General features: G+C 39.0%; 1 protein-coding gene across 2 annotated transcripts; it reads left to right on the top strand.

Moving 5' to 3' along the window:
- The first annotated feature begins 3,952 nt into the window (after positions 1 to 3,952).
- slc22a17 (solute carrier family 22 member 17) lies at positions 3,953 to 20,564 on the top strand. 2 transcript variants are annotated; one of them, XM_036589479.1, is made up of 10 exons: positions 3,953 to 4,492; positions 6,351 to 6,869; positions 11,174 to 11,277; positions 11,731 to 11,885; positions 13,518 to 13,683; positions 14,046 to 14,161; positions 16,055 to 16,160; positions 16,563 to 16,786; positions 17,456 to 17,567; positions 19,057 to 20,564. In XM_036589479.1, the coding sequence occupies exons 2-10, from the start codon at positions 6,399 to 6,401 to the stop codon at positions 19,331 to 19,333; spliced, it is 1,731 nt and encodes a 576-aa protein (XP_036445372.1). In that variant the 5' UTR covers positions 3,953 to 4,492; positions 6,351 to 6,398; the 3' UTR covers positions 19,334 to 20,564. The 2 variants fall into 2 exon arrangements, with proteins under 2 accessions (XP_036445372.1, XP_036445363.1); XM_036589470.1 differs by having other exon boundaries at positions 6,262 to 6,869.
- The last annotated feature ends 1,413 nt before the right edge of the window (positions 20,565 to 21,977 follow it).

Genomic DNA, 21,977 nt, shown 5'->3' with positions numbered 1-21,977 from the left:
TTTTTAATGGGGGAAGAGCAGGAGCCAGGCTTTGGCGGGACAGTGAGATTTCATCACTGTGTGGGACAGAGAGCTGGAGATAGCATCAAAATGCAGGGCTTTAAAGGTCTTCCTGTGGCTGCCACTGCAAGGAGAGGGGACACTGATAGTGAGTGGGAAGTGGACACACTAGCTTTTATTGCCTATACAATGTTATCAGGCCCAGTCATCTGTTCTCACACCTAGACATTCACTTTTAGCAGAAAAGTGAACACATACGCAAACATACACACAAACATGCATGCAATAAAAACCAAAATGTGCCCACTTCCCACTTCCTGTGCCCACTGTCTGCTCAGTGTCCTCCGCTCTGCTCACAGTAACGCTGCGGCCGGAGAGCACAACGGCTGCCAGCGAGAAGTGGACCCACTTACTTGGTTTTTATCAGTTGTGTGTGCACTTTTTCATACCAAATTAACAAATTAAACCCTAAAGATCCACAAACTCCAGTTCCTCAGTCTCATAATTACAGAACTCCTGTATTCCTTTCAGAAACATTGCTAACAATTCATATTAGTTACTGATTACTTCATAGTATTTAATAATAAGTAATTACTGAATAATTTATAGAAATTCCTGAATATAGGTTACTGATTAGTCATAGTAGTACCTGAATAATTAATATTCATTATTATTAATTCATAGTAATTACTTTATAATTAGCATAGTCATATCAATGATGTAAATTCATATATATATGTGTGTGTGTATATATATATATGTATATATATATATATATATATAATGTATATTCATATATTTACTAATAATTCCTAGTAATTGCTTTATAATTCACAAAAGTTGCTGAATAATTAAAGTTATTTCATAATTTTGTCAGTTACTGAATAATCCGTTGTAGTCACTGAATAATTAATAAACATTACTGAATAATTCATTAACATTCTGATAATTAGTAATAGTTACTTTATAATTCATAAATGTTATTGAATAATTGAAGTTACTTAATAATTTGTAGTAGTTACTAAATAATTAATAGCATTTACTGATTAATAACAGTTACTGAATAATTCATCATAGTTACTGAATAATTAACAAACATTACCTAATAGTTCATTGTAGTCACTGAATAATTAATAAACTTTACTGAATAATCCATTGTAGTCACTGAATAATTAATAAACATTACTGAATAATTCATTAACATTCTGATAATTAGTAATAGTTACTTTATAATTCATAAAAGTTATTGAATAATTGAAGTTACTTAATAATTTGTAGTAGTTACTAAATAATTAATAGCATTTACTGAATTAATAACAGTTACTGAATAATTCATCATAGTCACTGAATAATTAACAAACATTACCTAATAGTTCATTGTAGTCACTGAATAATTAATAAACATTACTGAATAATTCATTGTAGTCACTGAATGATTAATAAACATTGCTGAATCATTAATTGCAGTCACTGAATATTTTATAGCAATGACTGAATAAATCATAAAATTAACTGAATAAGTCCTATTATTTACTAATTAATGATGACATTCACAGTAGTTAGTGAATAGTTCTGAGTCGTTACTAATTAATAAGGCTTTAGATAATAAGTGGATTATTCCTGTGTACATGTTGAAATGACTTTGTACTCAAATGTTTGTGTGTTGTAACATTGCTGTGAGTCTCTATGGGGCAATATGTGGTTCCAAGTCTGAAACATGGCCACAGGATTAGGAAAGACACTGTTTCAGCTCAGTCCATGTTACCCAACAGCCAGTGAGTGATGATTTGCAATTATCAAAAGCCCAATAAATCTAGAAAGAACGTCAAACAGGTCGACCTTCTCCAAGTGGAAGCTTTACCTATAGATACATTTAAACGTTTAATGTTGTTTAAAGTACCAAAGCAGGTACAGTGAGCCTGTATGGGCTGTGAATGAACATTCTTGCAGTCATGTCAAAACCTCGCAACTTGTATTATTTTTCGCCAGCTGTCAACTGCCCACTTTACAATGTGTGAAAGTTTAATAACATGGACTAATATAAACAGTCCAAAACTACTTGGATTACAATTGTTACATTAAATCTGCACTATAAGTTTTTTGTTCAAACTGAAAGTAGCATAACTGAGTCAGAAGAAAAAAAACTTGCTGTAATAAGTGTGTGTGTGCGCTGCTGGTAGTCCCCAAGGCTGGGATTGGGAACCTCTGCGTTAAAGTTTCAGATGTTCTATTCCTTCTTCTATTTGGAGATGCAAGGTTTTATTATGAGTGATGATTTTTATGACAGCAAAATTTAACCCACAGATTCACAATACCACACATCAGCAATGCAAGGGACTGGGATAAATATGAGAAACAATATAAATGGTTATTAGGGTGCAGATTATTTCACCCACCTTGACCATTTTAAAAAACCCAGCTTAGTCTGAAGGGATGTAGTTTCATTTCCCATAGTCAAATTTGAGTCTTTTTGATACAGACCGTTTTGCTTATGAATATATATTTCATAAAACTGACATCTAGTTTTTTGGTCTTTTATGTCTCTTTGAGTCGTGTGACATGTTCCATTAGAAGGGCGCTGTGACATGAGATAAGGACTTGTTGATGCCCATCTACAGTCTGTCCTACCAGACAAGGTGGCAGTCTATGTTACAGGATCTGGAACTGGGTATTTTAATCACTGTGTAACTAGATGGAAAGGTGACTGTTTAGGAACTTTCAAGGCCTTTAGGTCTGACTGAGAGTGACCTCTGCTGAAGTCATTAAGATGTGTGTGAGGGACACACACTGTATCTCAGCAATGACACTGTGTTTAGTGAGGTTTCTAAATCAGCCCAAATCTGCATTATAGTAGTTTAAATGTAGAATCAGTAACTGTATATGTAAATAGTCTAATTTACATATAATTTGCTTTTTTTTTTTATTTTATTTTTTTTTTGCTTTGACCAAGTGTGTGTTAGATGGGGAAGACACCTGTGGGTGCTCTCTCGCTCTCTCTCTCCCTCCCCCTGCTGATTTCTTTCTTTAATGTTTTGTCTTAGTTCAGCCTTTTCATGTGAGGTTATGAGTGTTTATGTGAGCGTGTTGGCCTGTTGAGATTATTTTTCTTTATTTTTATCCATTCTTTTAATTGCGTTTTCTTTTGCACGTTGCTGTAATCCCGAAAAAATATTTTCTTATGATTTTTATAGTCTATTTTACTTTTGAAATTCATTGTGTGGTCTTCTCTTCTTAATTTTTGGGGTATATTCCATCACAGAAATTATGAATGAGTGTTTTTCATACATTTCTAAATGTATATCATGATCTTACTGTGGTACAACACGTCTGAAGAAGTGATGTTAAATAAGGACACTGATAGCGCTGTACATCTGTACTAGTGCAGTGATGGGTGTTCACCACCCTTGGACTGTTTACATTTTAATTGAAATTGAGAGACTTTGAAATTTGAAACTGAAGTTCATTAAAACAGTCTGACTTGACGTCCAATGCTTAAATTACATTGTACATTTAGAAAAAAAGAACTACAAATTTCAGTATTAATCACATTTAAGATGTGTTTAAATTTACACTGTGGCTAACATCGTCCGAATTACAACATATTCCATAGTGCTGCATGAACCAGCGGAGTTTCTCAGTCTCAGGTTTGTTCTTGAATATAATTTTAATGCGTTACCAAATAACACATTTCCCAAACACACAATGTGATTATACTATTTTGTTCACACTACGTTTGACAATAAATGTGCTGTTATACTGTATATTTTATTGAAGTGGAAATGGTTTGAGTGACGTATTAGCTGGTGTTTAATTAGTGACATGTCCACTGTGGTGATATTACAGAGCTGTAACGCGGCGCTGTATTAACTGATGCTGCGCAGCGCCCCCTGCAGCTCGCCGTGCGGAGCTGCAGTTCTCTGGGGGAAACATTCTCTAACGAATGTGTCCGATGTTTGCCGAGTCCGGCTGCTCCTTGTTCCGCTGCAGTTTTCCGCCCTCTTTTCGTCTCGGAGAGGCCGGTTCGCCCATGACCGCCCCTTTAAGACGGCGGCATGTCGTTTGTTTAATGTTCCAGTTTTCTGTCGGCAGATACGGGCTGGAGTGCGGAGCCTGTGCTGAGCAGCAGCAGCAGCAGCCGTTCAGCCTTTGTTCGGATGGAGACGAGTTTTTCTTCTTCGCTGCTGCACTGAGACAGCTGTGTGTTACCGGTGAACGCCTGGCTTTTTGAGGGACCTGTGTCGTTTTCCGGACACGCCAGTCCGAGGCAGGGAGGGCTTCATGAGGAGCAGCACACTGAGGGTCCGCCGCTGGTAGACGCAGTGAGGGGGAAGAGAAGGCGCAGTAACGTTAAACCGGCGCTGCCGTCCAAAATCCAGCCCAGCCTCCTCATATAACACACACTCACACGCACACACACACACACACACACACACACAGTGTCCAGTGAAGTACTGTCAACACACTCCAGCTCTGTTAACCAGCTCAAAACGGGGTAAGTCTTCACGTGTGTTTAACGTCCTTTCTCCAAAAGGAACATTCTTAAGGGTGTTCGGGCAGCGGTGTTTACAGTGTTGATCTACTGAGTGCGCGTGTGTGTGTCTCAGTACGAGCTACGTCATCTGGTCTGTGCTGCTCAGCACTGTCCACTGTGTGTTGCTGACCCCCTCCACTGTGTCGAGCTGCGGTCAGGATGCTGCTCTAAAGCTCTCTGACCGCTGTGAAGTGGACTGTCTCTCTCTGATCCACTCAGACAGCACTTTCCCCCATCTGTCCTGTCGCTTATGTAACGCTGGAGTTCTCCCACACAGCCACTAGGCTGTACTAATCACCATGCTGGTACTTCTGCTGTACCACACAACTAATGTCCACCTTGCTAACTGAAAAAAATGTATCATATAAATATTATTTATATGAGTTATATATCATTACACTTTATATACAGTGTATGAATGAGTGCCTACAACAGTGGGGCTGACTGACAGGAGCAGAGAGGCCTGTTGTATCCAGGCTGCTACCTTTTTACTGTGAACTAGTTAATAGATGAGCTGCATTTACATTTAAGACAAAATTTTACTTCCTGTGACAGGCGAACTATAAGATACACTAGTGTTCAAAAGTTTGGGATCACTTTTTTTTCAATGAAATGAAATGGTTCTATTATGATGCTGCTTCGTACCAAGCGGGAAAAAGTGAAGAAATGTTAGATGTCCAGAATGAAGAGCTGTAGATGGTTAATGACTGAGAAAGCTGTAAAACATTGAGAATGAAGCTATAATGAAATTAACATCCAGAATACCTTGTATTTGAAATGTGGTGATCACAGGCAGATAACTTTCAAGAAATTACTATAAATAAATAATTACAGTGTATTGTTTATCATTAGTGACTTTTTTTTGGTGTTCCCAACTTAAAAATTTGAATAAAACGTCTTGAAATACCTTCTGGTGTCTAGATTATAGTAACAGTAGTTATTAACATGACAAATAATTCCAAACTTTTGAATGCTAGTATGTATATAAGCATATAATCTGTAAGGTGTAGATGTTGAGGAAATGTTACTAAAGAGTATTAATGAAAGTTAAGGTAAAGGAGTGGTTCAGGAAGAAATCTAATTGACACAGTTTTCCACTTACCACACAATTAGTCGACCAGCCATGAAATGCTTAGTGTCCAGATTTTGTTTCTTTAGTTTCAAAGTGGAACAACAAGGCTAACGTTGCTAACAAACACTAGAAGTCAGTAGTCACCCAAATCTTTTCTGTAAATACATCCCCAAAACTTCTCTCCACCCAATCAGGTTTTCATTAAGGCTGTGCAGTCTTTCCGTGAGATTTAGGGCAGAGTATGACTTACTGTGAACTTTAAAAATCAACAGAACCTCACAGTGTAGCTAAATGCTGGGGACAACTTGGTCTGAAAGAAGTTTCAGGGATGTATTTATGGAAAAGATTTGGGTGACTATTGACTTCCAGTGTTTGTTAGCAACTTTAGTCTCTTGGCTCCCTTTTAAAACTAAAGAAGCAACAGCAAACCTGTCTTGGCTGATTGATTATATTTGGCGTGGAATTTATGTATATATATATATATATATATATATATATATATATATATATATATATTTAGTGGAGAATAGTGTAAATATAATATTGACCCATTCTATTAATGTCTCTGATATAGCAGATATATTACATGTAATAACAGTGATATCATGCTACCACTTTTAGCACTTTCATTGATTATTTCCTTTTGTTTCTCTTAAAGGGTGGACAGAGGAAGAGACGGAGGGAGAGATATAGACCCACAGTCTATTTTTTTCCCTCACTCTTTCTTATTTTCTCCTTCCATCCGAGGTCCACCTTAAAGCAGGCATCCAGAAGTTGTACCTCAAGGCAGACACCATGACGTCACCCCCATCACCTCTCCCCTCCCCTTGCCCCTGTCCTCCACCCCCACCATCGCTACCCTCCTCCCCAACCCCATCCTCTCCTGCCCCTTCCACCCTCCCCCTTCCCCCCTCTCTGCCCCCTACTGGTGAGGTGATGGTCTTGGCTCTGGGGCGGAAGAAGCAGCGGCTCCTCATCGCCCTCTCCATCTTACCCAACCTTTTCTTGGCTTTTCTGCTCTCCTCTGACCCTCTGCTGACCCTGGCGTCCCCCCATCACTGCCACCTGCCAGGGACCACCCCAACACCCGAACTGCTCAATGCCTCTCTGCCGTGGGAGAAGGGTGAGAGGGAGGGGGAGAGTGGACGACTCTCCCCGTGCAAGCAGTACCTGTTCGTCAACGGCACCCGCTCTGATGTAGTGGTCTGTGAAGCTGGGTGGGACTACAACGTCACAGAAGGCTTGAGGAAGAACATTGTCACAGAGGTAGACCAACTGGTTCTCTCTCTTTTAGCAGCTTAGCAGCTTAGAGATGTGTTTTATATTGAAGACTAAAAAGGATCTGACCTCTTCAACTGCAGGCAAATTATTTAGTCATTAATCATAATAATTAGCATTCGGTAATTACTGTGACCTAATATAGTACTGTGTTAAAGTCAGAGACCCTGAATTTATTTCATTTCCATTCAAAATGGCCAGTAAGTACAAGTTATTCATTTTGCAGAATTAAAACATTTAACAGAGAATTACACAGAAGCTTCAACAATTAAATATAATATTTTTTCAATATTTAATGTGTCCACTAATGGCTTTATTACAGCTTCCATTTTTTTGAGGAGACAGTATTTCAAAAAAAATCTGCAGGGATATTTTTCCACACCTGCAAAGTTCAGTCTTATAAGTTAGTTGCATTTTCGGGCTCATTGACAGCTGTACATCCTTTCAGACTCACAGTGCTGAGTTGTCTTCTCAGAGGGGAAGGATGGACAGAAACACCTGTGGATTTTTCAGATCTAAAGCAAGAGTGGAGCTTAATTTTCTCCTCTCTCTCAAAGATGAAAGCTTTAAGTGCTGTTTATATGATGGTGACAGTTTTGGTGGTCTACCAGGTCTTGCACGGTTGTTTGGAGCCCCATTTCCTCTGTATCTTTCAATCATTTTTTCGAGCTCCAGTTTTTGGAAACTCCTGTTTTCTTGCTTGTTTTCCTTTGACATTCTCCATCCTTATGCAAGTGCTTGATCTTGTATCCAATTTCCTCAGAAATATCTTCTGAAAAATGAATAGCTTGTACTTTATTACCATTTTATATGGAAATAAAAAAAATGAAGGGTTGCCTCTGGCTTTTGAACAGTATTGTACATCACAGTTACTACTATGAAAGTAATGTAGTTACGAAAGTAAGGAACTAAAGGTTAGACTGACATATGGACGGTTAAAACATGGACATGCCGGTATTGGTATCACTTCTGAATACACTTTCCTCCAGTCCAGTCTGGATTTTTCCTTTTTCTGTTTATCCACTACAAGTTGCATCACTGGGACATGATAAACATTCAGGTCGTGTGTTTTATTGGAAGGGAGAATTCACTCTGCAGCCTTGTAGCCCAGTTGTTTGCTTTTGGCCCAAGGTCGCTTAGTTTGTGCAAAATGTGAGGCTCAAATAAATTAAATAAATAATTTGAGACACATACTTCAGCTTCCATAATATCCTTTGACCTTCCTATAGTTTTACTTGTAGTCATGGGTAGGTTTGTCAATGAGAAACTGATTTGCCAATGTCTTTGTGTTTTCACACTTTATGCCTTACAGACTGGCAGTCTATGTAATTATTTCCTACCTGTGGCACACTTTTGAATGTTGTCCCTCAGGGTCACTATATTGTAACATGCATATTATCCATGTCTGTCTCAGAGCTTTCCCAATTGCCAGTCCATCGGAAACTAACTTTATGCCTCACTTTTTAGGGATTACTTTGTGTTGTAATCTCTGCTTATGCTTGGCAGGCTGTGGGTGTAGTTTGAAAAGCCAAGCCTTGTCAAACAAACAGCACACATGGCCATGTTCTGTAAGTGCACAGGCAATGAGTGATTCAGCTGGGATAGTCGTAGCACAGTAGAGTACATAAACAGCTGAACTGAGGTGTGCAGTTAGACTGTTGTATTTGTTTGCACCACGAAAAAATCTCTTTTGCTGGCATTCACTGCTGTGGTCACCAACACGGGCTGAACTGTAAATGCCCAGTTGCCGTTTATATTTCTGCTGTGTTGCTTCTGCTCTCCGCTTAAATGATAGCACAGTGCGACTATTTGAGCTGGCAAGACTCGAGGAAAGTTGAAGATAATTTGGTTTATACATCACTTAGCAACCATTGTTGGTATTCTGGCAGTTGAACAGTCTTAAGAGGCCTGCAGTAGTGCCTTAAAACATAACCAGATTTTTTTTCCTCACTTGGAGCTCAGTTTAGTGTTACTCCTTTAAAGGGCATGTGTCACTGAAAACCAGGTTGTCCTTGCTGTTTCTAAATAGTGGAGTTTAATGTCATATTTAAATATTGCGCAAGTTTTAAAACGGACCATTCGCTCCCCAGTCCGAACAGTTCATATAAACTAAGCTGTCAAAACAGCCCATTTTTAATTCATTTTTTGTGATGTCATGATTAACACATTTAAATATGTCCAGATATTCAGGCTATAGCAGTTTAGCCCCACACATTCATGCTGAAGTTGTAAGCCTGGCACAATACCGGGCACCCAATCAGAACAGAGCTTATTTACATACAGTCTGTAAGTGTTTGGGCAGTGATACAATTTTTGTCCTTTTGCCATTGTACACCATCACAAAAAGGATTTGACATTAAGCTGTCAAGATGTGACTGAAGTGTAGACTGTCATCTTCAATTCAGTGCATTTAACAAAATATTGCATTGACTGTTAAGGAATTACAGCAATTTTTATATAGTCTCTCCATTTTTCACAGGCTCAAAAGTAATTAGACAAACTAATATGATTATGAATACAAGGATTATTTTTAATACTTGGATGCAAATCCTTCGTGTCCAATGACTTGCAATGACTACCTAAAGTCTGTAACCCATGGATATCACCAAATACTGAGTTTCCTCCCTTTAGACGCTTTGCCAGGTCTTTACTGCAGCCACCTTCTGCATTACTGCGTTACTGCATTTTGTTGCTTTGTGCTTGTACTGAGCAATGGCAATAAAGTTGAATCTATCTATCTATCTATCTATCTATCTATCTATCTATCTATCTGTCTATCTGTCTATCTATCTATCTATCTATCTTCAGTTGCTGCTTGTTTGTGGGTCGTTATGCCTTCAGTTTTGTAAGTGAAAATCATGCTCAGTTGGGTTGAGGTCAGGTGACTGACTCAGTCGTCTAAGAGCATTTCATTTCTTTGCCTTAAGAAGCTCTTGGGTTGCTTTTGTGGTATGTTTTGGGTCGTTATCCATCTGTACTATGAAGTGCCGTCCTACTAGTTTTGTAGCATTTTACTGAATCTGGGCCGAAAGTAGAGCTCTGTACACTTCAGAATTCATCCTGCTACTATCAGCAGCCATATCAGCAATAAACACCAGTGACCAGCTTCATTGGCAGCCATATATGCTCATGCCACAACACCATGTTTGACAGATCACATGGTATGCTTCAGATCATGAGCCCTTACTGTCCTTTTCCATGCTCTTCTCTTACTATCATTCTGGTACAAGTTCTGACCAGACAATCTTGTTCCAGAACTGAGTAGGCTTTTTCAGATGTTTTCTAGCAAAGTCTAATCTGGCTTTTCTGTTCTTAAGTGTTACCAGTGGTTTGCATCTTGAGGTAAACCCACTGTGTTTACGTTTATGGAGGCATGTCTTGATTGTAGACTTTGACAGTGATATGCCAGCCTCCCCTTGATATAAGATAAATGAGCTCTGTTCATTCAAAAAGCACTCAGAACTAAGTGTTTACATACTACATTAAACTCTTATATTAAAAAAGGAAGGATATTCAGTTTGCCATGATATGAGCCCTTTAAAGGCACAGTGACAAAAACAGCCTGTGTAATGCTGAGGGATAAAGAGAGGTTGGAAAATGGTCATGTAAAAAATGATTTATATTTTAAAAATATTTTAAAATATTTATTTGTAAAAAAAAAAAAGTATTACATTAAACAGCATAAACATACGTGGAATTCACGTAAAATACAAGACAAATGTGTGATATGGGCCTTTTAAAAGTGTGCCTAACCACTACTTTTGCTTGCGTGATAGGAGTAAAAGTGTACAGACCGTACCGTGCCATTGTTTTGTCATTTCAGGGTGTGGAGTAGGAAAAAACAGCAAGGCTGCATTCTCACCATGCTCAGCTGAGTGCACTGTATCTATTTTAGAACTTGTCAGATGAGTTTCCACCCAGACTTTTGCACATGGTTTGCATTTTTACTAGTTTCATTCTTTATTCTAGTTCTGCTAGTTCTCCTATTTGGTTAGGAGATTAGAGAGACCGCAGCTTGCGTAGTTAGAGTTTGATTTTGAGTGTGATTGTAATCCTGCTCCTTCAAGCATAACTGCTCCTTAAAGTAAAGAAGCAGTTTAGCTGAGTGAAGGGAGATTTGTGTAGCCTAATTTAGTTTGGTCCACATTGTCCATTTTGTTGTTTTTTTCTGTTGAGTTCTTAAATGCCCTGTAGTAGCCATTTAAAAAAGCATTGTCTTGCCATGTCTTTTGATACTACTCATTATTGCCTCATTACCTCACTTCCTGTCTGCTCGGCTTCTGTGTTGGCAGTGGGATCTGGTGTGCGCTCAGTACTGGCTGGTCCCAGTGGAGGAAGTCTGCTTCATACTGGGCATCCTCACAGGCTGCCTGGGACTCGGATATGCTGCTGACCGGTGAGAAGTAAATTTAGCAGAGAGACACACAGTCACTAAGAAAGGCTCCATAACTGCTCAAAATTACAAATATAATGATCTTCTGGACTGTAAACTATAGTCCAGTTTCCTGTGAAGTACACAGGATAAAACTTTTTTTGTCGGTTTATTAGGGACACCTACTTTGTATCTGCATTCATTGGCCAGTTTATCTGAAACATCGACCATAATGTACTGTGTTAGTCAGAGACCACCCTTCATTATTTAATTTCCACTCAAAGCTGCCCTTAAATACAAGTTATTTGCTGTTCAGGAAATATTTCTGAGGAGATCTAATGTAGCCCACTTGCAAAAAAGTGGCAAATTAGTGTTAAAGGTAGGTGTACCTAATAAACTGTAAACTCTGTGCATAGTAAAGACACTAAGGTTTCCTATGCTTGGCAAAACTGCCTAAACAGATTGTTCTCTCCCCAGATTGGGCAGGCTGAAGACTCTGCTCACCTCTCTCACTCTCTCTGTGATATTCGGCACACTGGTGTGTGTTTCTCCCTCACCCCCCATCTTCATTGCCATGCGGTTCTGTCTGGCTGCGGCCAGTGCTGGTGTCTACCTCAGCCTGTATATCACACGTAAGTAGAAAGTATTTGGAAAGAGACATTTTGCATGACATTCATGACATTTCTTCATTGTTTGTGTTGAGTGTAGCCAATAAACAAAGGTAACCTGTTCCCCTGTTGACAGTTGACACATTCTTTTAGCGAGGGAAGAAAGATATCAAAGTAAAGCACGGCCGCTTTATTAGGAACACCATTCTAATGCTGGGTAGGAGCCCCATTTGCTCTCTGAACAGGCTGAATTCTTCATGGAATGGAATTAACAAGGTGCTGGAGTTATTCCTTGTAGATTCTGGTCCATGTTGACATGCTTTGACGTGATGGCTATGAATTTCCTGTTCCACCACATCCCAAAGGTGCTCTGCTGGATTTTGATCTGGTGACAAAGCCACTGAAGCATACTGTACCCAGTGTCGTGTTCCTGGAGCCAGTTTAGGATGACTTGTGCTTTGTGACAAGATGCATCATCATGCTGGAAGGAGCTACTAGAAGATGGGTAAACTGTGGAAAATAGACAAAAAAGAAGAAAGACTATGGAATCCAATGGTTCTTGACAGATATTAAGAGCCTCAAAGTGTGCCAAGAAAGCATTCCCTTCACTGTCACATCACCACCACCACCAGCTTGAACTGTTGACACAAGCTAAGTTGGGTCTAAGGATTCATGCAGTTTACATCAAGTTCTGACCCTACAATCTGCATAAGCAGAAACCGAGACCTGGAGGTGTTTTTCCAGTTTAATGTCCAGTTTTGGTGAGTCTGTGCCCAGTGTAGCCTTAGATTCCAGTTGGCTGTCTGGGGTGGAACCTGTTGTTGTCTTCTGCTGTTGTAGCTAATCCACTTCAGTGTACTGTGAGTTCAGAGGTGCCTTTCTGATCACCAGTGTTGTAAAGAGTGCTTATTCAAGTTACTTAAGTCACAGTACGCCTTCAAACGAGTCTGGCCACCCCCACTGACCCCTCTCATTAACAGTTAATGTCCCACCCACAGAACTGACACTCACTTGATTTTTGTCTACCATTCTGTCTAAACTCTAGAGATTAATATGTGTGAAAATTCTAGATCAGCAGTCAGATCACCCTCTTTAGTACCAAAAACCATACTGTGGTCACTTGGATCCCATTTTTCCTCATTTTGATGTTCGATGTGAGCTTTAACTGAAGCTCATGATGCATGTGTGCATGATGTTAAGCATTGTGCTGCTGCCACATGATGGGTTAAATGGACAGCTGCATGACTGAGTAGGTGTACAGGTGTTCACAATAAAGTGGCCAGTGAGTGTAGGTGTAACTATGTGTTTTTCGATATAATATGCTGTGTTTTGCTACCGTTGGACCCATATTTATCCTTGGGGATCACTGAAGTACATTTATCTCATCATGTTGTTGCTTTCGGAACAAAACTTTTTCCACATGATTTGAAAATGGCAGTTTGCCCTTTACATTGTGTCAAAATGACAAAATGAACAAAATCTTATTCCATTCATTTATGTTGAAAGTTAAGTTTCTTTTTTTTCCTCTTCTGTTACCTTTTTGGAGTTTGGAGAGGTTTTATTCCACCAGTGACAGTATCTTGTCTTATTGTAGCCGTAATGGTCGTAATAATCTCTTTAATTCCTTTTGGTGGTATTTTTTATTATTAATGACAGGTTTGGAACTGTGTGACCCTTCACTACGATTGGTGGTCACAATGTTGGCGGGACTGACAACAGTTGCTGGGGAGCTGCTTTTGCTGGGTGTAGCTGTTGGATGCCAGTCATGGAGGGGGCTTTTAGGAACTGGAGCTGCTCCTCTTTCCCTCTTCCTCTGCTATGGGTGAGAAACTGTTGGAAAGTGCTTCTGCACTTCTGCACTTTCCAGTGTCTGTTGTAATGGTTAAGATTTGAGTAGGTCAGCTTTAGTACTGACTCTTCAGTGTACTGGCACTGCATGAAACAGTTTAAAAGATAGATACAAACTGGCTGCATCTTTAGTCGTTAAACCATATTGATCTGAAATTCCCTCAGAAACATGGAGACATTTGCTCCTGCCAGTGCCCATTAGCACCTGCCTGTAACACTGCATCACCCTTGTTTATATTAGCTACAAGAACTCTGTGCCAGGCGCAATTTGTTGAGTCAGGTATGTTGTTCCACTTAATAGCCTGTCCGTGTTATATCTGCTTTCTGTGTCTTCAGTATTCCAGGTGTTTTTCCAGAGTCTCCACGCTGGCTCTTACTCTCAGAGAGGACGAGCGACATGAACTCCTTCAGCGAACGCATTGAACGACAAAGAGAAGACGATGGCTTCACAGGTCAGTTCACAGACTCTTCAGCACATGATATGAATTTATAGTTTATAGTTTACTGACTAAAAACCAAAAAGTTTCTCAAACGCCAGGGGGCGCTCCTGAACGGGTCCAGCTTTTATGCAAAATATATGTTTGTAAATGCTTAATCAATTTTATAAAGAACAGTTCAGTACTTTTCTGAACACAGAACAGCATATAATATTTTATATCCACCTTATTTTTCACATGACACGTGTTTTCGAGATTATGGCTGAAATATCCAATAGCTGGCTACTCTGGTAAACATGCATTATCGAAAGGCTGGTTTATAAAACACATTTGATCATTAGACATTGCTGTGAAATGGCATTTATGTGTTGCTGTCTGTACGGACTCTAAGAGTATATACAATTAAAATGTTTTAAAGAAATGACTTTATTAATGTGAAATATTCAAGTAGGCTATTAAAAAGATCCTCTGTCTAAAGCAGGAGTGTCAAACTCAACCACTAAAAGGGCCGTGTTAAAAAATCTGAACAAATCCATGGGCCGAGAATGTCTATGTTTTATTTCATTTTTAATTAACGTTTTGCCATAAACCGAACTGACCAGCGTTTGTTCAAAAATACACAGAAACTTGTAGTAGACCTTAAAATATTACATGAATACTTGAAATATTAAAAATTTCAATGTCCCCCAGATGTAGGTCTTTAAAACCTACCTAATTGCTTGAATTGGACAGCTGGCCTTTTTTTCTTTTCTTTCAAGTTCATTAATACTTGGGCTCAATTTCTGAGCTGCTGTTAGGTGTTTATATTGGCTGAACAGTTAGTTATTTGGTGATATCACTGGTATGGAATTGAGGTGTCCCATAGATTGCTGTTGGGGTAGGAGAGTCGGAGTGCACATTACGTTGCAGTGCATGCTGGGGACTGTAGTACAGCGTGTTGTGAATCAAGCAAATATTAATAGAAAATTAAAACATTTTTGCCGCCCAGATAGGATTGTGTCACAGGCCTAATCTGGCCTGCAGGCCTTGTGTTTGACACATGGGGTCTAAAGCGTTTCTCTCAAACAGATTCAGGTTTATCGATTAAGCTACAAACACTTCCACTACTTACACTTTGCTGGGATATCTGTCCTTAAGTCATTCAGAGCATCATGGGGTGCAGGAATAATGTTCATATATAAGTCATTATAGGAAAGTCTCTCCACTCTTTGAATTTTTTTTCCATTTGCGGCATAAACAGCAAGCTGATTGGCTCTTTTTTATTAAAGGGCGGGACTCTCTTCGAGAACAGATGCCATGTTGAGCATCGCAAACTTTCCTATTGACATTTCAGTTAGTCTCCTCCGGTCTCCTCATTTATAATGTCTTTGATTTATATAGGAATCGTAAAAGCTGTTCCTGTGTTAGTTCTGAGATATTCTTTTTGTTATGGAATTAATTAAATAAGGTGTAAATGTATGACCTCACTTTGATTCCATTTCATAACTGTTCTGCAGTGCATCATATGCTGCTGAAACACTTTAACAGTGTAATCTATGTAATAGTGCTGTAAATCTTTGACCTTACAATAAATCTCTGACTTCTCAATAATTTGATCACTGTTTCTTATGAAGTTATTAATTTGTTTAGATTTGATACAAACTGATTATTTTTGTAGAATTGTATTAATTGCAATAAATTAGAAGTATTTAAAAAAAAAAACACTAAAGACACAAATGTGACTGGAGCAACTGTTTACATTTCAGTGGAGGGTAATACAATGATATTTATTGTTATTGTGATCAGTAAAGTCACAATAAAGTGTGCAGCATGAGTAAATGTGCTTTACTGTGCCACTTTGATCACATGAGAAGTTTAAGGGCTCTTGTGTAAATGTGACTCCTCAGTTATAATCTTTTCCCCCCACAGAGCTGGAGTCTGAGCCCCCTCCATCTCATCGCCCCCATTTGTCCTTCCCAGAGCTACTGCACAGCAGAAACATCTGGAAAAACATGTGTGTGCTGGGCTTCACCTCGTAAGTCACCATACCAGAGACCTCCTGTTCAATGGACTATTTTGGAAACTGTTTATCCAGTTCTTCAAACAGAACTAGAAATATGGAGAACGCACACTAGAAAAATGGAGCGTATTGAAATTGTTCCGACATCATTGCCCTTGCAAACTTTTAATTTTGGGGACATTTTTGGTCTTCCAGACTGCTAAATATGTAAATGATGTTTAAAATTTCTTGGTTATTCAAGTAAACTGATATGTTTTATTCATCATATCTGTAAGCACAAAAAATGCATGAATGAAAACAAAATAAAGCCTGTTCTGTTAGCAGCCTAGTCTATTATTGAAATGGGTTGTTATATTAGAATGGAAAAGGCCTAAAATGGACTAAATTAATCTTTCCTCCTCTTTCTCACACGCTCAGGTTCATCTCCCATGGCATTAGTCACTGCTATAGCTCCTTCAGGGGTGATGTCAGAGGCACCACTCCCAGTTTCTATTGGACCTACCTGCTGTCTGTTTGCGCAGGAGGAGGAGCCTGGCTGTTACTCTGGGCGACAGTGGACAGGTGCGGCCGGCGTGGAATCCTCCTGCTGGCCATGACCATGACTGGGCTTGCATCTCTCATCTTACTCGGGCTAATGGAGTGTAAGTGCAGATGATAATGCAGTTGTTTGGTTTGAAATCAGTGAATACTTAAACATCAATCAATATGTTTCACTTAAGCAAATCTGAGAACAGGACCTGAGGTGCCTTTGTTGATGCTCTATGATGCACTTTGTCGCCATCCTGTGGGCAAACAGTGGTATCACTCAGCTAGATAGATGGATAGACTGATAGAAACACATATTTATTTACCTCTGTGGGGGAGTATAGGGGCACAGCAGCAAATGTTCACACATAAAAAATAGCAGGTACACAGAAAAATATCAGACAAATACATACACTGCTTTCACATATCTACAGCCTCTAATAATTACTATATACCGCTTTATTTTGACTTCACAGTCTTCATACAGAGCTGTAGCTGTAGCAACAGATCAAGCAGTGCTAATGGATGGATTTTTGGAAGTCTTTTTCAAATAAGCCTTGAATTACCATGAATTTACCCTGCTCTGTGTGCAGTTTCAGTGTTGCTGTGCTGTCTTGGCATATCATAAAGAAATATTTTCACTTAGAAATGAGAATATTTAACATCCCAGCATGAACTCTTTCATTGTTTTTTTGAAGTACATTATGTGAAATTAATGAAAATTATAAATTATATAAATATGTGTGCATGTATATATGTATGACTTCATATGCGTCTCTCTGCAGATCTGAGTGAGTCGGCCATTACGGTGTTCTCAGTGATGGGCCTGTTCTCCTCGCAGGCTGCTGCCTCTCTCTGTATCCTCTTCACTGCTGAAATCATGCCCACCATCATCAGGTAACACTCTACATTTAAGCCCCTTTATATGAATCTGAAATCCCTTTTTATGTGAGTGAAATATTTCTTGCATTGTGCATAACACATTTATTACACATTGAGTTCTGCTCATTTTCAGTCTCCATGACACTATGTTGATAAATAAAATCTAAAAAAGAAAAAAAATCTGCCAGTCGGATGAGCAAAAGGCATTAATATCTAGTTATTCACCCTAAATATCTTAAAGCAAGTAAGAAAATATGAGAATATAGCTTCTGGAATGTGATATTAGCAAATATTCTGTTTCCATGCAAAGTAATAAGATGCAGGGACTCCATGTAAGTCCATGTTTTTCTCTCCAATTACCTTTGTAAGACTATCTTGCAAGTAAACAGTTTATAATTAGATTAAGCCATAATGAGTTGAGTTGGCTTACCAAATTAGTCAAAAGGAAATATGAGTTTTTCTTTAATCTTTTATTAATTTAAGATTATGTCTGAATTCACATCTGTGTTCTGAGAACTCAGAAAAAATGATCAAGTAGTGTATAACTTCACCCGCTAAGTTCAGAACTATAAAGGCTTTAACCATTAAATATTATCATCTCAAAATCCTTTAGGTAAGACAGTGTAAAACAAGGTTAACTTTTGAAACAATTTAAATTTCTAACACAGTGATCTGTAAGACAAGCAGTCTTATCAGAGATCTAAAGAAGATGTATTGCCTTCATATGATATAATACTAAAATTGTGTTTTTTCGCAGCACAAAATTTATTTTTAAATCACCCCTAAGAGGAATGAGAATAAGTAATATGACTTTGGCAGCTTCAGGTAGCAGGCAGGGCTTTTTGTTCTGGGACAAGCACAGGACTAGACACGTGATTTTCCAAATGATTGGTTCATAAGCCAACATTAAAGAGAGGCGTTTATATTGGATGCAGAATGTAAATATATTACAACAGCTGTATTACATGGATGTAGACTTTTTATCCTGTCATGCAGTAAATAGATCAGATAGGAAGAAAAGCAGTAGTGTAGTTTTGATAGAATTAAGTAAAATAAAAGAACTTTTATTATTTTAATATTCGGAATCTAAAGCCCCACTTACTGCTGGGAGTCTAATCTGTTTAATAGCGAACCATGTAATAATTGAATTATCTATTTGATATTGATGTTTTTTTAGGAAATGTTTCAGTGCATCATGATTGATCTGTTTATGGATTATTTTCAATTGTTTTTAAAAATACACTGAAAACGTGGGGCTGGTTTGGTTTGTTTTACGCAGTAGTGGAATATAACTAATAAAACAAAATACTCCAAGATTGGTTTAGAATATTTATGTTTGAAAATAGGTCAGGAACTTTGTTTTGGCCAAAAATTCAAAAAGCAATACAGTTGAATGGCCACCTTCAGATCTATGCATCATGATGATTTTTTTCACTCCTAGTATGTTATATTTGCCCATACGTTGCCCCAGTTACAGCATGATCGTGCACTCTTGTTCTTACAGGGGCAGTGGGGTGGGTGCAATCCTGGCTCTGGGCTGCGTGGGTCGTCTTAGCTCTCCTTTGATGGATCTGCGTAACCATTATGGCTACTTCCTGCACCACGTGGTCTACTCTTCCCTGGCTCTGCTGGCTGTTCTGTCCATCCTGCTCCTCCCGGAGAGCAAACGAAAGCCCCTGCCACAGACACTGGCTGATGGTGAGCAGTACCGGCGCCCCCCGCTGGGCCGGAGGAGGAGAGACAATGTTCCGTTGCTTGCCACACCTAACCCAGAGACCTAGCTGACCCTGTAAACGCACATGCACTTGTTCACCTCAGCCCATTCCCCCCTGACTGTCACCATGTCCATGTGGGAAAGGAAGCAAGGGGTCTGTAGGACTGCACTGTCAAGCCCTCTTAACCTTCCATCTCCTATCATTCCTAACACGCATAAATGGAGCTACGGTACGTCGAGTCCATCCAGGCTCCTGTTGAAGTGTGAGGGGGTGAGAGGCAGAACGGCGTAGAGAGCCATCCACACTCAGTGACACGTAGTATGGCAAGGCTCACAATTTTCTCCAGTCAGTGCCAATCCCATATACCACAAAACAGCAAGTAACACTCCACATAGCCACCGTCAGGGACCTCATCCAAGTCTGTACCACCCATGTAGCATTCAGTGACATACCCACTAATAGCATCAACCAGATTACACTTCACTGAGGCAAGGGCTCAATACACTATGGTTGTTTTGTAAATATCCTAATTGTACTCTCTCTGAACTAAAGTAGATTTAAGTTCTCACTAAAGAAGATAGGGAAGATAGTCTTTGCCCACTTTAGTACTGTAAAACGTGTTGCTGCTGGCCCAAAGGCACAATCGAGAAGGACACGGCAAACAGTTCTCTCTCACTGCAAGTGCTTCTGTTATTTATGAATGGATAGTTTATAATGGCATTATGGTTTAGGAATGCTGGACTGTGGCATGCCAACAGAACAGTGTATTTATATTACACTGATAATCCTAGTCTGTTCCTTTAAGACTTTTTTTTTTACTTCTGAGTTGGAAGAAATGGGATTCAACTTTAAATAACCCTCACTCTTGCAAACCGTCCAGGTTGAGTCAGTATTACTGAGTGTGCAGGGTAAAGAGGGTGGAGCACTAGTTAAGTAGGATGTTGGCTTTTTGTCCAGGCTTTTTTTTAGAGTTATATTCTCAGACTTTATATTTGGCCTTTTGCTGAGTTCTCCAGAGTCTGAGCAAAAAAGTGGAAAAAGGGCCAGAAAACTGAAGTAACATAGCCTTCTCTTGTAACCTGTCATCTGTTAGTTTGAGTTAGTTTATTTTATAAATGCACCTAATAATTCTCTATTGGTAGTAATAATGATATGAATGATATTATAACAGTTGATACAAATGTACTGGAGAATAGAAATGACTGACTGCTTCAGATTATTTACCGAGTAATAAAAGTGGTGTGATTATGTTAACTCTTTAACAAGCTTCATTGAAAATAAAAATGTCAAAAACAAACATTGATTCTGTCTCTGTACAAACATAGTAAGTAGCAAAATCTAGCAACACTGGTTTTGGGAGAAAATATGATAATAAAAAAAATTACTATTGTATTTTCCCTCCACAGTCACTTCAGGGAATAATCCAGACAACAGACTTTAGCTCTTTAATCAACATCAATGCTCTTTGTTTATAAGGCGATTTGTACAAATGTATACTGGTTCTGTTCCAAAAATAGTACACAGCCATCTTGTTGGCTCCATGTTCTTCAAAGGCCATTGTGCTAAAGACCACCAGTACATTTTACAGTCATGAACTCAAGAGGAGCTGTGGGTAAGTGGTTGTACAGGAGTTAACAGCTGGTGGACAAGAGAGCAAAAACACTGTCTTTAGAAGGAGTGAGTGCTTTAAGAGTCTCCTTTGAACAGGGCCCTGAAATTTGTGGGAAAGCTCCATGGTCATACCTTTATGTGATTATACTTCTGCTGCCAAAAATGAAGTCAGCTGAATGTTACAATAATTTTCTCACCAGTACCTGTTCTTTTACTGCTGCTGTCAGCTGCTGGACTGACATTTGTCCTTCTTTTCTACCTGAAATCCTTGTGAACAGCAGAATCAAAGCTGAGATCTTAGCAGGGCTGTGTTGAAGGCACTGGGATAATCCTCTCCTTTAAAGCGGTACAGGTTGTAAAACAGCTGAATTAGTTGGTGGGCTCCAATATGCTCTGTGGCATTAGCGATTAAGTTTACTCAGGGCTTTGACAAAGAGTAGGATAAGCTGGGATGAAATCATAACATTAACCCAACTAGAGAACCTTCTGTAACAGAACATTTGTGCTTTTTTATTTCATACACAACACCAAGCACTCACTGTGCCTTTTTCCTTTAGATTTAGCAGACAGCAAATGTACTGCATTGGCATAAATATATATTACATATTACTGATAGAAATGTAAAATGTGATTATGACAAACCTTTTCAAACAATATACTAGAATTTGCACTTGTACGTTTGTCTTGGTAAAAGTACAATATAAATGCCTCTATGAATACTGTGTGCTATAAATACTGTGTTCTTCTTGCCTTATAAGCAATGGCAGTGTGTAAATGTTATTTGGACAAGGACACTGATTCATCACATTACAATTCCAGGCAGCAGCCCTCTCTGCATGTGGTATGGGTACTATGTCAGTCAGTCTGCCCTGTGGTGGCTATGTTTGTCCCACCGTTCTGGGAAAAGGCTAAGTTGGTCAGAAATGTAGGAAATCTTACTGTTAAAAGACAAACACCCACTGTATACAGAAACACGTAGGGATTTTGTGGGGTGCTTCAGAAAGCTGTATGAGATAAGGACTATCCTATGGGGTGGAAAAATAAAGTGCTTTCTCCTAATTACAAATGAAGCAAAATGAGCCTCAAAGACCACATATAC

This window comes from Colossoma macropomum, unplaced genomic scaffold (genome assembly GCF_904425465.1).
Source record: "Colossoma macropomum unplaced genomic scaffold, Colossoma_macropomum, whole genome shotgun sequence".
NCBI classification, from domain to species: domain Eukaryota; kingdom Metazoa; phylum Chordata; class Actinopteri; order Characiformes; family Serrasalmidae; genus Colossoma; species Colossoma macropomum.
This window is presented reverse-complemented; position numbering and strand designations above follow the sequence as displayed.